General features: G+C 40.5%; 1 protein-coding gene across 5 annotated transcripts in view; it reads right to left on the reverse strand.

Moving 5' to 3' along the window:
* Positions 1 to 12850, reverse strand: part of RBMS3 (RNA binding motif single stranded interacting protein 3) — an 882486-nt gene that overhangs the window by 373105 nt on the left and 496531 nt on the right. For all 5 annotated transcript variants that reach the window (XM_048510687.1, XM_048510685.1, XM_048510686.1 and 2 more), the window contains one exon: positions 10691 to 10749. In XM_048510687.1, the coding sequence (XP_048366644.1) occupies positions 10691 to 10749 (59 nt within the window). The remainder of the gene's footprint in view (positions 1 to 10690; positions 10750 to 12850) is intronic.

Below are 12850 nucleotides of genomic sequence, written 5' to 3' on the forward strand. Positions count from 1 at the left end.
TTAAAAGCAAGCAATACAGTTGATGATAAAATCCCTGGAAAAGGGCCTAAAGCAGCATAAGCTACTCCCCAAAGCAGCGGTGGGATTCAAATGATTTAACAACTGTTTAATTTATAGCAACTGTTTAACAATAATTTAACTGGTTGTTCACAAGCACCATTTTAACAACCGGTTCTGCCAAAGTGGTGAGGATCTGCTGAATCCCACCACTGTCCCAAAGAGATACTGGCCACATACCAGCCAGCTTTAAAATGATGGGATAAAAGTTCAATTAAAAACTTAGTTGAAGAGAAAAGTTTTAGCCTGGTGCCAAAATGACAGTAGGTTAGGTGCCAGGTGAGCCTCATAAACAGGCTTATAAATAGCACGAGCCATATACCGAATCTTTTAGACAGAGTTGCAACAGAGTCACACGAAGGTTTGCTATGAAGCTGCAAGAAAGAGGCTCTCTAGAGGCAGGAAAAGATTTTAGACCTTGAGCCCCAAATTATCTGCTGATCTTCTGTATAGATCTGGATCCAGGGGTGGGGAAGGCATGAATGTTGCCTGTCTGCCAGTGTTATTGTTACTTTAAAAGCAGACCTTACAATTCAGTTTTCACCATGCTCCACACAAAGCGTTTCTTCTGACTGTACTGCAGAACCAACAACTGGTCTGTCTGAGCAAAGAGGGACTGATTCCCAATTCAGATGCTTCCTTCCTGTTGGTGAGTGAAGGCATGATGTTTTCACGGAGACTATCGTATTATGAATACCCTGAGGCAACCACATTCCCTTGTATAGGAAGATGATACCCCATCCCATAATATACCAACAGTACACTATGACAGTCTGGATCAGGGATGTGGCATGAGAGTTTAAACCTTCCCTCCTACACTTTTTCTGGATCTCAGAACAGTGTGTGTGAGTGTGAGTGTGAGTGTGAGTGTGAGTGTGAGTGTGAGTGTGTGTGTGTGTGTGTGTGTGTGTGTGTGTGTGTGTGTGTGTGTGTGTGTGTGTGTGTGTGTGTGTGTGTGTGTGTGTGTGTGTGTGTGTGTGTGTGTGTGTTGGGGGGACGTTAGGGTCGGGAAAATGTCTTCAGATGAAAAGATTAAAATCACCTTCCTCTCACACAATGGCCAATTATGGACAAGGTCTCTGCCAGACAAAGTTTCTTGTATGGACATATTCTCTGAGCCCCGTTTTCATGCTCCATTCTCCTTACGGCTAGCAAGACCAATTGTAGTATGACTGCAATGTCCTTCACAGCCAGAGCTGGGCAGATTCGCCAGTGAGTTTTGCCCAAGCATTTCTCCTCTGGCCATAGCCAGTTTACCTAGCAGCACTCCTCCCACTCCCTCCTGCTGTCTTTCCATGTCTTCCCCCCTTGGCCTCTTCCCTATTGATGATGACTCTTCCTTTAAACAATATTAAATTTCAGGGCTTATTGGGCACATTGGGAAAGGGACAATCGGGAATCTGGAGAGCTTTGGAAAAGGTAGCTTGCTTTGTCCCTTTGCGGTTGGCACGCCACCATTCCTTCCCCCTCCCTTCCTGCCACAGAAGAGAATTCATGACCCAGCGCTGAACAAACAATGATTCCTTGTTAAAAATGTATGTAACAATATATAGATATAGCTCAGGTCATTGTGGTGAACATGGGAAGTCATTCAAATCAGTTTTGATTAACATATGGATGTTGTGGTGTGTCTCCGGAGAGTTTGTGTATGATTTGTCCTAACTTGGTGTACTGGATTCCTCGTTGTATTGCTGTTTATCATACAAACATACTGTATGCAGAATTATTTATGCCTAATAAAGGTTTACTGTACTATATATAGATATAGTGATGTCAATGCAACACAACAATGGGAAAATTATGCTTCTTTTTCTGAAGGGGGAGGCTTTCTGGTGCCTTTTCTCTCTTGGTGACATGCCAAAATCACAGATCCCCTCCCGCTCTTACACCCACCATCCTGCTCCACTAGAAGGTGAGAAACCACGAGGGGAAAGGACAGTGGATAATAATAACCAACATGGCCTGAAACAAAAGACTCCGTGGCGAATTTTGGACCATGACAAGCTTGCAATGCATAATGGGCCTATGACTGATCTAAATTGCAATCACCTTCACTTCCACCACTGTTAATTAGCAGTACAAATGTTTAGGCTAGCCATTGATGGATTCTGCAACATTTCCACCAACCTGGTCCTTAGATAATTGGAATAATTAGAAGGCACAGTTATATTTGTCTCCCACTGTCACTCTCTGCTTTGTATCATCCACAATTTTGCTTACACTTCTGGATGCCTTGCTGCACATAAATATATACTTTCGTTGATTGTGACAGGCTTGTATTTATTATGCAAACAATGACTGGTAGGTAGGTAGGCAGGAGGGCAGAAAAATGCCTACTAAAAATGCATCAACCTCCAATGTCTCATTCAGCTGCCTTCTTACTTGAGCTCTTCAGTTTCACTAGATAACTAGGAAATTCAAAGAAGGCCTATAAAGGCAGCCCATAAGAAAGGGTAAAGCAGCCTCATACGAAATTCAGATGGTGGATTTTTTAAAAAAGCCCTCAGTAGTAGCCCTGTAACCCCTCAAAGCTTTCTGCAATGGAGGAATCGGTTGCCTGAACTATAGCCAAGGTGGGAAACTGGAAGAAATTAGCAGGAAAGAATTGGCTGCCCCAAGGAACTGTAATTAGGTTTGTGGAATCAATGCAGGGTCCACCAGCTTGCACACCGAGACAGATGAGCAAACCACATTAGTAGCATTTGCTATTCTGACAAGGATGTAGGTGGGGGGGGGGGTTTCCCTCGGGTTCAAACTCCCCCATTACATGTCTGAAACTCCGCCCCCCATTTGTGGTTTTTTTTGTATATTTTAGTGTTTTTTTTGTTTTTGGCTTGCTGGGGGTGCAGTTTGTAGGCTAGGAGCACCAAAATTTCAGAGATTTGTTGGGAGACTCTCCTGATGATACCACCCAGGTTTGGTGAGGTTTGGTTCACGGGGTCCAAAGTTATGGACTCCCAAAGGGGGTACCGCATCCCCCATTGTTTCCAATGGGAGTTAATAGGAGATGGGGGCTACACATTTGAGGGTCCATAACTTTGGACCCCCTGAACCAAACTTCACCAAACCTGGGTGGTATAATCAGGAGAGACTCCTAAAGATACCCTAATAGTTTGGTGCTGCTAGCTTAACAATTGCACCCCTGACAGCAGGCACCCCCCAAATTTCCCCAGATTCTTCTTTTAAATCCACCCCCAGTTTAAACATTGAAAGTGATGCTGTTTCAGGGTGGGGGAGAATCCACCCCAAAACAGCACCACTTTCAATGTTGTTTTAACTGGGGACCCCAGATTCTCCCTTTAAGGTGGATTTAAAAGGAGAATCTGGGCTCCCTAGTTTAAACACTATTGAAAGTGATGCTGTTTGGGGGTGGATTCCAGCATCACAGCAGCCACTCATTGGGGGGGGCACAAAACTCAGATTTTGCAGTGGGCTCCATTTTCCCTAGCTATGCCTCTGCCCAGGGGGAGGGCAGAAGAGACTGCCGGCTGAAAGCCTAGCCAAGGGAGGGGGCGGTGGGCAGGGGGGTCTGCTGTTCCTGGCCTCGGAGAGCTGCTTTTATAAGCACTGATGCCGGGAGTGGGGCTTGAGGAGGCATGTCCCTGCTCCAGAACCCTCCCATGAACAATCTATACCTACGTCACTGTATTCTGAAAAGCTTCAATTGACACACTCTTGTTTCTTTTTAGAAATTGTTTAGTCTGAATGTACATTCACTTGTATCCTACCATCATTTTTCACTGATGAACCAAATGTTCGCAGATCTTTTGTTTTTACTGCAGACCCCCATTTTGTCCCCATCCTCTTTTTGAGGGTCCCTGCTCCCCTGCAACAGAATTTCAAGGGTCTTAATGGGGTGAAGTGGAAGGAGAAAGTACTCTTCAGGCATTTTTGCAATGGTTGCAGTTTGTTAGATTCACGTTGTTGATACATTGCTGTTTTTGCAATCCGTCTCTTTTTTTTCACCTGTTCTGTAACAGTAAAAACAGAATATACATATTTTAAATAAACAAAATAGCTATTAATTGTTAGACAAGATAGAAAACCCAGGTCAAGATCTGAAGAACCTTGCAATTCATTCTGCCCAGGGACTATAGTTTTACAAGGGCAGCTTATGATGAAGGATTACAATATATACAGGACATGATCACATGAGCACCAGTCTGTTGAGGTCAGCATTGTCCCCTCTGACTGGCAGATGTTCTCCAGAGTTCTATGTCATCTGCTACCCATCCCTTTAACTGGAGTTATCAGGATTGAACCTGTGATCTTCTGCATTTAAAACATGCTATTCAACCACTGTGTCACTTCTGAAAACCATTTGCTATTCAGTGGGAAAAGGCATACTTCCCCATAGAGTACATGTGACTTCTTGCAAGAAACAACCCTGACAATAAACACAGCTGCTACCATGACAATGAGTACAGAAAATTCACCTTCATGGTAGAAAACCTACAAAATGACTACCAATGTTTTCCATACAATTTCAGCAGCCTTTTTGAATTTATTCAAAACACTTTTATTCCACCATTTCAGACAGCTCAAGGTAACTTTCTGTTTCCTATGAATTACCCTTAAAACATGAATCAGAGCAAATATACCCTTTTAAGGTTTGTTTGTTTTCAAGACAATGTAGGATTACTGGGCTGTCACAATTATCAATTTACCTTACTTTAAAAACAAAAAGAAGAATTTTTTTCTCACTGGGGACATTTCAGATTTCTCAGCATTCCCTGTGTTGCATCATTTTTTATTCCTAATGAGATGTACAGGGCAGTAGGACTTTCTGATTAAGCCAGGAAATAAATCAGCACTCAGTTAAAGAACCTGCAAAGCCAGATGCAAATGACAGTAATTCATGCTCTAAGAAAAGGCCTTGAATATTTGGCAGATGAACAATCCCATATTCCATTGCTATGAAGTATGGAAACTGAACTGTGAAAACTTCATTACTCACTCTCTCTGCTTTAAACTCTTAGGGATATAAAAGACAGACACACACACACACACACACACACACACACACACACACACATACACACACACAAACCCTGCAACTAACAGAATCTGTGCATTTATATTAGCACTTTATATCAGTGGATCCTTTCTTCTTCTTCTTTTTTTACTTCCAGGCATTATAATTAACAAGAAGAAAAAGGCAAAACTTACATCCAAGAGACAAACCTTTAAAAAACCACTTCTCTCTTACTTGGGCATTATATCATGTTAAGCTTTTCTGTTTGAACATCTAAATGTTTAAACATCTAAATTTCCATCTGGCCAGCCGGACTGACTTGATTGTTATTTTACTGTTACCATCATTCGCCTTCCGTGGGTATGGTGGGGAGAATGGGATGTCACCATCTGTGCTTGTTTTAACTTGTTTATCTATGTAGTGGCTTTATGGTTGTTTTTATTGTTCGTCCCCCTGAGTCTTGTTGGGAAAGGTGGGATATAAATGGAAAAATAAAATAAAAATAAATGAATCATGTATTTGTTTTCAATTATTCTCCATATGCAATTGGTTCCTTGCTTTGTTAAAAAATGGGTCTATTCCATCATAATGGCTTGTTTTGTTTTATATAATTCTACTGGCGAATCCTTACTGCAAATGTGTCAATTAGCAAGGCTGCCACCCAAGGAAGAACCATTTCAAGTGAGAGGTTTATCAAACATAGTTCCAAGGGAACACTCTCATAGCAGGTTGAAATGTATCCTTAGGTCTGATGGCTCTTTTTAAACAAACAAACAAACAAACAAATAAATAAATATTTGGGTAATTACAGCATAGAATTTGTTCTCATCCTAGGTCCTAAGGAATAGGTTTACACTCATGCTACCACCTCAACATCTTGTTAACCTTGACATGTTCCTGAAAATTTGTGTTTAGATATCCCTTTAGAATTCTACCAAGGATCTGCAATTCACAGGTTTCTCTTTATTTGAAGCCATGTAAATTCAGTGGGACTTAAACTGGTTTAAATGTGTATCACAGACTCCACCTGCCAATTCTCTATCCTGTACCCTACAAATTGTGGAACTAATTTGTAGGCAATTAAATGATGGAATTGATTGGTGACTCTGAGGTCTGATCTGAACATCAGGATCACTCATGCTGCTGCAAACTTCATTTGTCAAACACACCTTTTAACTTAAGGTCTATGTGGCATTTCAAATCTATGCCATAGTCAAGTCTCCTCAACATTTCTACTACCCTACCCCTTCTAAGCCAGGCTTGCTAGTTAGAATGCCGTCTCTCTCCATCTGCCTCTCTGTGTCAGTTTTGGAGGCAACCCCCCGAGGAGCACGTTCACACCGAGAACCATTCTTCTTTAAGCACATTTTGTCTCTTTGAAAGACACTGTTTTGCACCTTTAGAAGTGCCTAGTGCCAGAGAAAGTACACTGCACAGCACAACACAACAAAGAAAATCCAAACCGAGGTATTTAGAGAGAGCTCATTGCTGAGTGAGCTGTAACACATCATCATCGTCAATACCTTTTTATTGGCATGGAAAATACACATATGAATTAACAGTTATTAAAAAGAAATAATATGTATATTATGGCTTAAAATCAAGATACAAGCTAAATACAATATTTGGCTAATTTAGCAGTTTTTAAAATGGGCTTGCTGGGCCAAAACTAAAAATTTTGCTACATCTAGAGACCTTGATGTACAGAGATCGCAGAGCAAAAAGTAGGTCTTATTCTTATCGGGAAGAAAAGGACATTTCCAGATATGAGGATCAATGTAAAGGATTCTAAGTGCAGAGTAAAAAACACAGTTCAGGAGGATATGTTCCACCGTCTCAATAGCCTTTTGCGAACAAGTGCAAATTCTCCGGTGATAAGAGATCTGTAGATATCTGCCACTTAAATATGCCGAGGGGAGTGCGTTCAAGCGGGCAAGAATAAAGGTTTGCCTAAGGTTGGGTGAAAATAAATTTGTAATGTATAATGGAGGACCCTTATTCCAAGGCAGTGAAGTAAAGCCCGGGGGTAGAATGTTCTTCAAATAGTATGGGGAGAGAGTTTGGGTTTCAATATCTGTTATTCTTTGAGTGAGGCTATTTGTTGTTCCTCCATGTTATCGAAGGAAGCCAATGAAAAACCTAGTGATTTTATTTTGGTAGTTATCAGGTGACTCCAAGAAGAGGAAATGAGTCAGACAACATCCTTCTTATTAAGCTACCAGGTTTAGTACGGAAATGTAGGTGTAACCAATATTTAATGTGAGTATTCAAATTCTGGTCTCAAGCAGATTTATGCAGGTTTCTGTACACAAGGAATAATATGTTATGCAGTTTGAAACTCCAAGAAATTTGCAAATGTAGCTTGATTGTATCTTCCTAAGAGATTCTAATGAGGGATTTATCCATATGGGAGCACCGTATAAGGCCTTGGACACTAGTTTCGCTCGATAAACTTTCATAGCTGCTGGTATACACTGTCCACCCTTCACATGAAAAAATCATCTTATTGCTGTTGCACACTGATCGGCCGAAGAGAAAATGTAAGCATAGTGCGTGTTCCATTTCATGTTGTGTTAGAGGCGGATGCCTAAATAGTTGTAGCTTTTAACTTGTTCGATTTTCTATTTGTTAATGAGCCAAGGAGTTGGTTTCCATGTCTTAGTGAAGACCATTATTTTGGTCTTTTCATAATTAATAGTTAGATGGTTTGAGTCACAATAAGACACGAAAGCACGCAACAGGTGTTTTAGCCCAACTTTAGAGAAGGATATAAGGGCTGTGTCATCGGCGTATAGTAAAGCGTTCAGTGGAACATTCCTTAAATAGTGAGGATGAGTTTCTTTTATAAGAAGGGAGGTTGGAAGATCTTCCAAAAATAACTTAAAAAGAAGAGGAGCAAGGACTCAGCCTTGTCTAACACCTTTGTTTGAGATGATACCTGCTGCGCAAAGGCCAGATTGGCTGCAACATACATTGCATGTTGTTGAAGAGTACAATTTTTGTATGAGGAAGAGTAATTGTTTCTCAATACCCAAGGCCATCAATTTATTCCATAGGAGCTGTCTTGGGATCGAATTGAATGTGCTCCTTAGATCCAAGAAGGCAACGTGCAATCTGGTGTTCTGGGCCATGCAATACTTCTCAGCTAGATGTCTCAGTACCAGACAATGATCATAAGTTGAGTGGCCTTTGGTGAACCCAGTTTGTTCTGGGACGAGTAAGGGAGTTGCCCATTTTAAAAGTATCTCAAGTAAGTGGCTTGCATACAGTTTCCCTGGAACCGATAGCAGGCTTATGGTCTATAGTTCAATGGGTCATTTTGGTCTTCTTTCTTGTATACAGGAATAATTGTAGCCTTTGTCCAAACTTGGGGAAGAAGGCCGTTACAGTCCATCCTGGAGAAAAGCTCTGCTAGAATTTGTGCCCAGTTTGCAGCATAGAGTATAAATAGTTCCATAAATAGTCCATCCAGGCCTGGGGTCTTCCTTCTTTTTAATTTGCCAATTAGGTGCAAGATATCTTTCAAGGTGACTGAAGGCCAATTCAGTGGTCTGTCGGAGGAGAATTGTACTACTTCTTGGAACCTGGCATTGACGTCATGAAAGATCTTATTATAATGTTCCCACCAGGATGCGATGGTAATGGAAGAAGCTGGGTTGTATAGATTAGAGTGAGCTCTAACTCAAAATCAATGTCTGTCTCTGGCATACCGACAAATGTCAGTGTGACTTGTCCCACCCAGACCTCTCTTCTCCTTGGCTGCTCTGTCTACCTCTGGCGAGGAAACAAAGACCCTATTGGTTGTAGTGAGTTTTCTGGGCTGTGTGGCTGTGGTCTGGTGGATCTTGTTCCTAACGTTTCACCTGCATCTGTGGCTGGCATCTTCAGAGGTGTATCACAGAGAAAAGTCAGTTACACACTGTGTCCAGTCCCTATTGCCATTTAGCTTCCCAGACAAGGAAATGGAGGTGAAAATCATATCCATCATTCAGATAAGCAAGGGATGGGAGGCACAACTGCCATAATGTTTGATTTGTTGACATGGTAGAAACAGACATTAATCTTAATACAGAAATCAAGCATATTGAGACTACAGAGGAAAATAGAGGAAGAGCTCCCTTGAATTTTCTGGGTCAGCACAATGTGATCTATGGGTACCATGAGAAAAAAATAACCCTGAGATAACTGTACAAATGGCTATTGAAAAACATAGCCCACTAGCTCTCCATTGAACATGTTATCATATACTGCCATGCTGGAGAAATAATTGATGAAAATGTATTCAGAAGCCTTTATAAGCATAGCCATGATAACAGTACTCTCGTATCCTCAGTAGACAATTGTAGCATGATAACTGAAGTAATTTGGAAGGATTTCCAGAGGGAAAAAGAGAACGTAGATTATTATGAGATCAAAAGGAGAGATAAGACAGTAAACGGATGTGAATGGTTCTCTGATCAGAATAATGAGCCTATCAAAAACGAAAATGTTACTTAAACAAAAACTTTTTTACCCATAATTTAAGACTATAGTTTGGTTAACTAACAGTGAGGTTGCCTCTAGGCAGTAGAAGATTTTCTTGGAGGATGTGCAAGTAAGCTACTTCTGTTGTCCTGAGGGAATCTCTGCTGTCTTCAGGGGTCCCACAGCACTTTTGCCAACCCTTGCCCGACTTTCAGGCTTCAGACTTGGAAGGGAAGGATTAGAACAAAACGTCGAAGGTTTTCACAGCCAGAATCAACTGGCAAACAACAATTCCCTGGGGCCATTTCAGGCTGGGAAAATGGAGTTTAAAGTCTCCCTTCCCTCCAACCATGATCCCAATCTGCATTAAGCCCCTGTGCATCTTGGTTTTTAGAAGAAAATAAAAGCAGTTCACAAAACCCCTATTCAGGAACTGAGAAAGAAAACTACAGTAAACACTGTCGCATGAAATAAATATTTTATGGTATGAATGAAGCAAATTGCACAGTAAGTAAGGACTCCAGTGAAACATCACACAAACAGACTTAGTAAATCATGTAGAAAACCCATTATTATTTTGTAGAAGTTGCTTGGTTCTGTTTTTTTTTTTCAAGAAAAACACAGGAATCTATACATGCACAGCAGATGAATTCAATACTTCATTATAAAGACAAAAAGTGCACTTGAAAATGTTAGCCTCAAAATGAAATTAAACTGCAAGAGTTACAAAGATTCATTTTCATATAACCATGTCACAATTTTAAGAGAAGCCTGTTAGGCCACAGTTAATGTTTTCTTCTGGTATGAATGGAGCAGGAGATGTCAAAGCAAGAAAAACGGAATGCAGCTTTGCTTGGGAAAGCTTTCCCAAGAGTTCCTCATTTTTATATAGGAAATCAATTTACATCACTGATAATATCATTCAAATCAGATGACACTATGTGGTTAGAAGGTAATTTACTTTTCTGCCGAAGCAATTTGATAGTTGTTCTGATTTGTGATTTTCATTTTGTTTGTTAATGAAAAAAATTAATGAGCAATGTTACTGGAAGTACAACTTGGAGCAGTGGCATTATTAAACATGTTTCAATATACTGCACATTATGTTGATTGCACAGCCAGAGCCTGAACTTTTTCAGTTAAGAAAAAAAAAATCCAATGTATAATGTACAAGGGAGGACTTCTGGCACCTACCTTTGCACTGATTTGTGTTTTTGTCTAGGATTGCTTTTGTAGATACAATTTTTCCATACCTGAAAAGAAAAAAAAGGATGCTTAGTTTACTGCATTTTAAAGTATTTATGCCAAACACACTTAAAGCACAGGAGGATGTTTAAGCCCTGTTGAAAAAGGCAGCCTTAACAGTCCGGGTTGTAATTGTACAGAACGGCGGAAAAGGTTCCATACGCTGCTGTTACACTACTATTTCAACCTTCAAAGGCAATCCTTATGAAGACAGTTAATGATCTATGTTTGTGCTTTCCTAATCAACAGAGAGACCACTTATGACTGCAGCTTATTTTGGAGATATCAAGACAAAGAGGTTTTGTTGGGTACATTGTTTAAATCAAGTTAAATATCCCCTTTTTTAAAACTATCAAAAAGGGATGAATGATTTTTCATGATAAAGAGAGAAGTACTCTCTAAAATGTGCAGTCCAATGGGGGCAAGTTACGTTAGCCATCTTAAAAGAATGTATATTTCTGGCATTAGAAACTGGGGCGTAGGGTCATGCAAATGGTACTTAAAATCTGTCTATTGCTTCTCTGTTGGCAATGTGACAAAACATAAATACCCCAAAATATTAAACATAATTTTTAAAAAATCACCCCTCCCCAAATTTATCTTTTTTTCCCAAAACCCTAACATAAAATCAAACCAAGAAACCTTAAGATAACATTAAATGTTTTCCCAAACAGCCAGTTTTAGTCAGCTGCAAAAACTCTTAAAAGGGAGAAGTTGGCAGACATGCTTCTGTTAGAAGCGCTTTCTGGATTACAACAGTGCCAATATACAACATGACTCCATGCTTTTGCAGATCTCACAGCTGTGAAAGTAGGACACTGAGCAAGGCTCCCCCTGCAGATCCAAAGCAGTGGGGAGAAAAATATGAAAGAAGGTGTGCCAGAAAGTATGCCAGCAAGTCTACAAAGAACATAATCACAAGGACTTGTAATCGACCCCAGAAGTATTTAGGCAGCGTTACAGCTAGCTAGAATATATCGGCAATACACTCTCTTAGCTAGCATTGACAAGAGACAACATGTAGCTTTCTTCATTAGCTGCCATTTGTGAACCATGTCCAAATACAGCTTCATGTAGAGCACATTATCATAGTCAGGTACATAGTCAGGTTACCAAAGCATGGCTGACTGAGATCTGTTGAAGGAAATTAGAAGCAGATGTTCCAACAAGCAGAAAAATGTCCCTGGCTATTCTTGTTATCTGGGAATCCAACTCAACATGGATCTCAAAATCCAATTCAAAAAGTAACCAGACGAATCCCATATCATAACCATATATTAATGTGCTAAATGTAATCCTATCTTATAAAAACACAATCTCCCAGACTTCGGCTGGGCAACCACCACAACGTTGAAGTCACTTGTCTAGGTAAAGCTTCACTCTGTTAGCCCTTCTTCTGCCAATAATCACATTCAGGCACTCATTCAGATTCTACACAGCTGCTCCTAGATTTGATTAAAATAATATATATATATATATATATTTAATGATCCCATACTCCAGTCTGAGAAACATCTGCTGTTTGCACAACAATGTCGTAATAGAGTCTTAGAAAAATCTACCATGTTCCCTAAGAACTGATCCCTCCCTCTTATAAAAGAAGTTAACATGCTTATGTACATACAATACACTGAGAGGCCTTACTCGTAAATAATTCTAGAAGCCATTTTAGAATACCTACTGCTAAGTATCCCTCCCAGACTCAACAAGGGGGTGAATGCTGTCTCTCCCAAATATAATGAACTGCCCTTGCCTTTTGAATACGCTTTACAACAAAAATCACTCGGGAAAAGAAAGCCATTTTCCAAGAGGAAGATGATCAGTCTTTAGCAGATGTTCTCTGACACAAACCTATCAGGCTCTGTAGTCCAGTATCTGTCTGCATGCTCCCAGGTTCAATCCTCACCATCTCCAGTTGAAGGATCAGGTAGGAGATCATGTGAAAGACCTCTATCTGAGACCCTGGAGAGCTGCTGACTGTCTAAGCAGACCACATAAACTACTCCACCATTGACTGCTTAGTCACTTTGCCCCCTCTCAACAGAACACAAGCTTGAAATTCATCTATCGGTCAGGGTGTCAAACATGTGGCCTGGGGGCCGCATCCAG

Source organism: Sphaerodactylus townsendi, linkage group LG11 (assembly GCF_021028975.2).
Source record: "Sphaerodactylus townsendi isolate TG3544 linkage group LG11, MPM_Stown_v2.3, whole genome shotgun sequence".
NCBI lineage: Eukaryota > Metazoa > Chordata > Lepidosauria > Squamata > Sphaerodactylidae > Sphaerodactylus > Sphaerodactylus townsendi.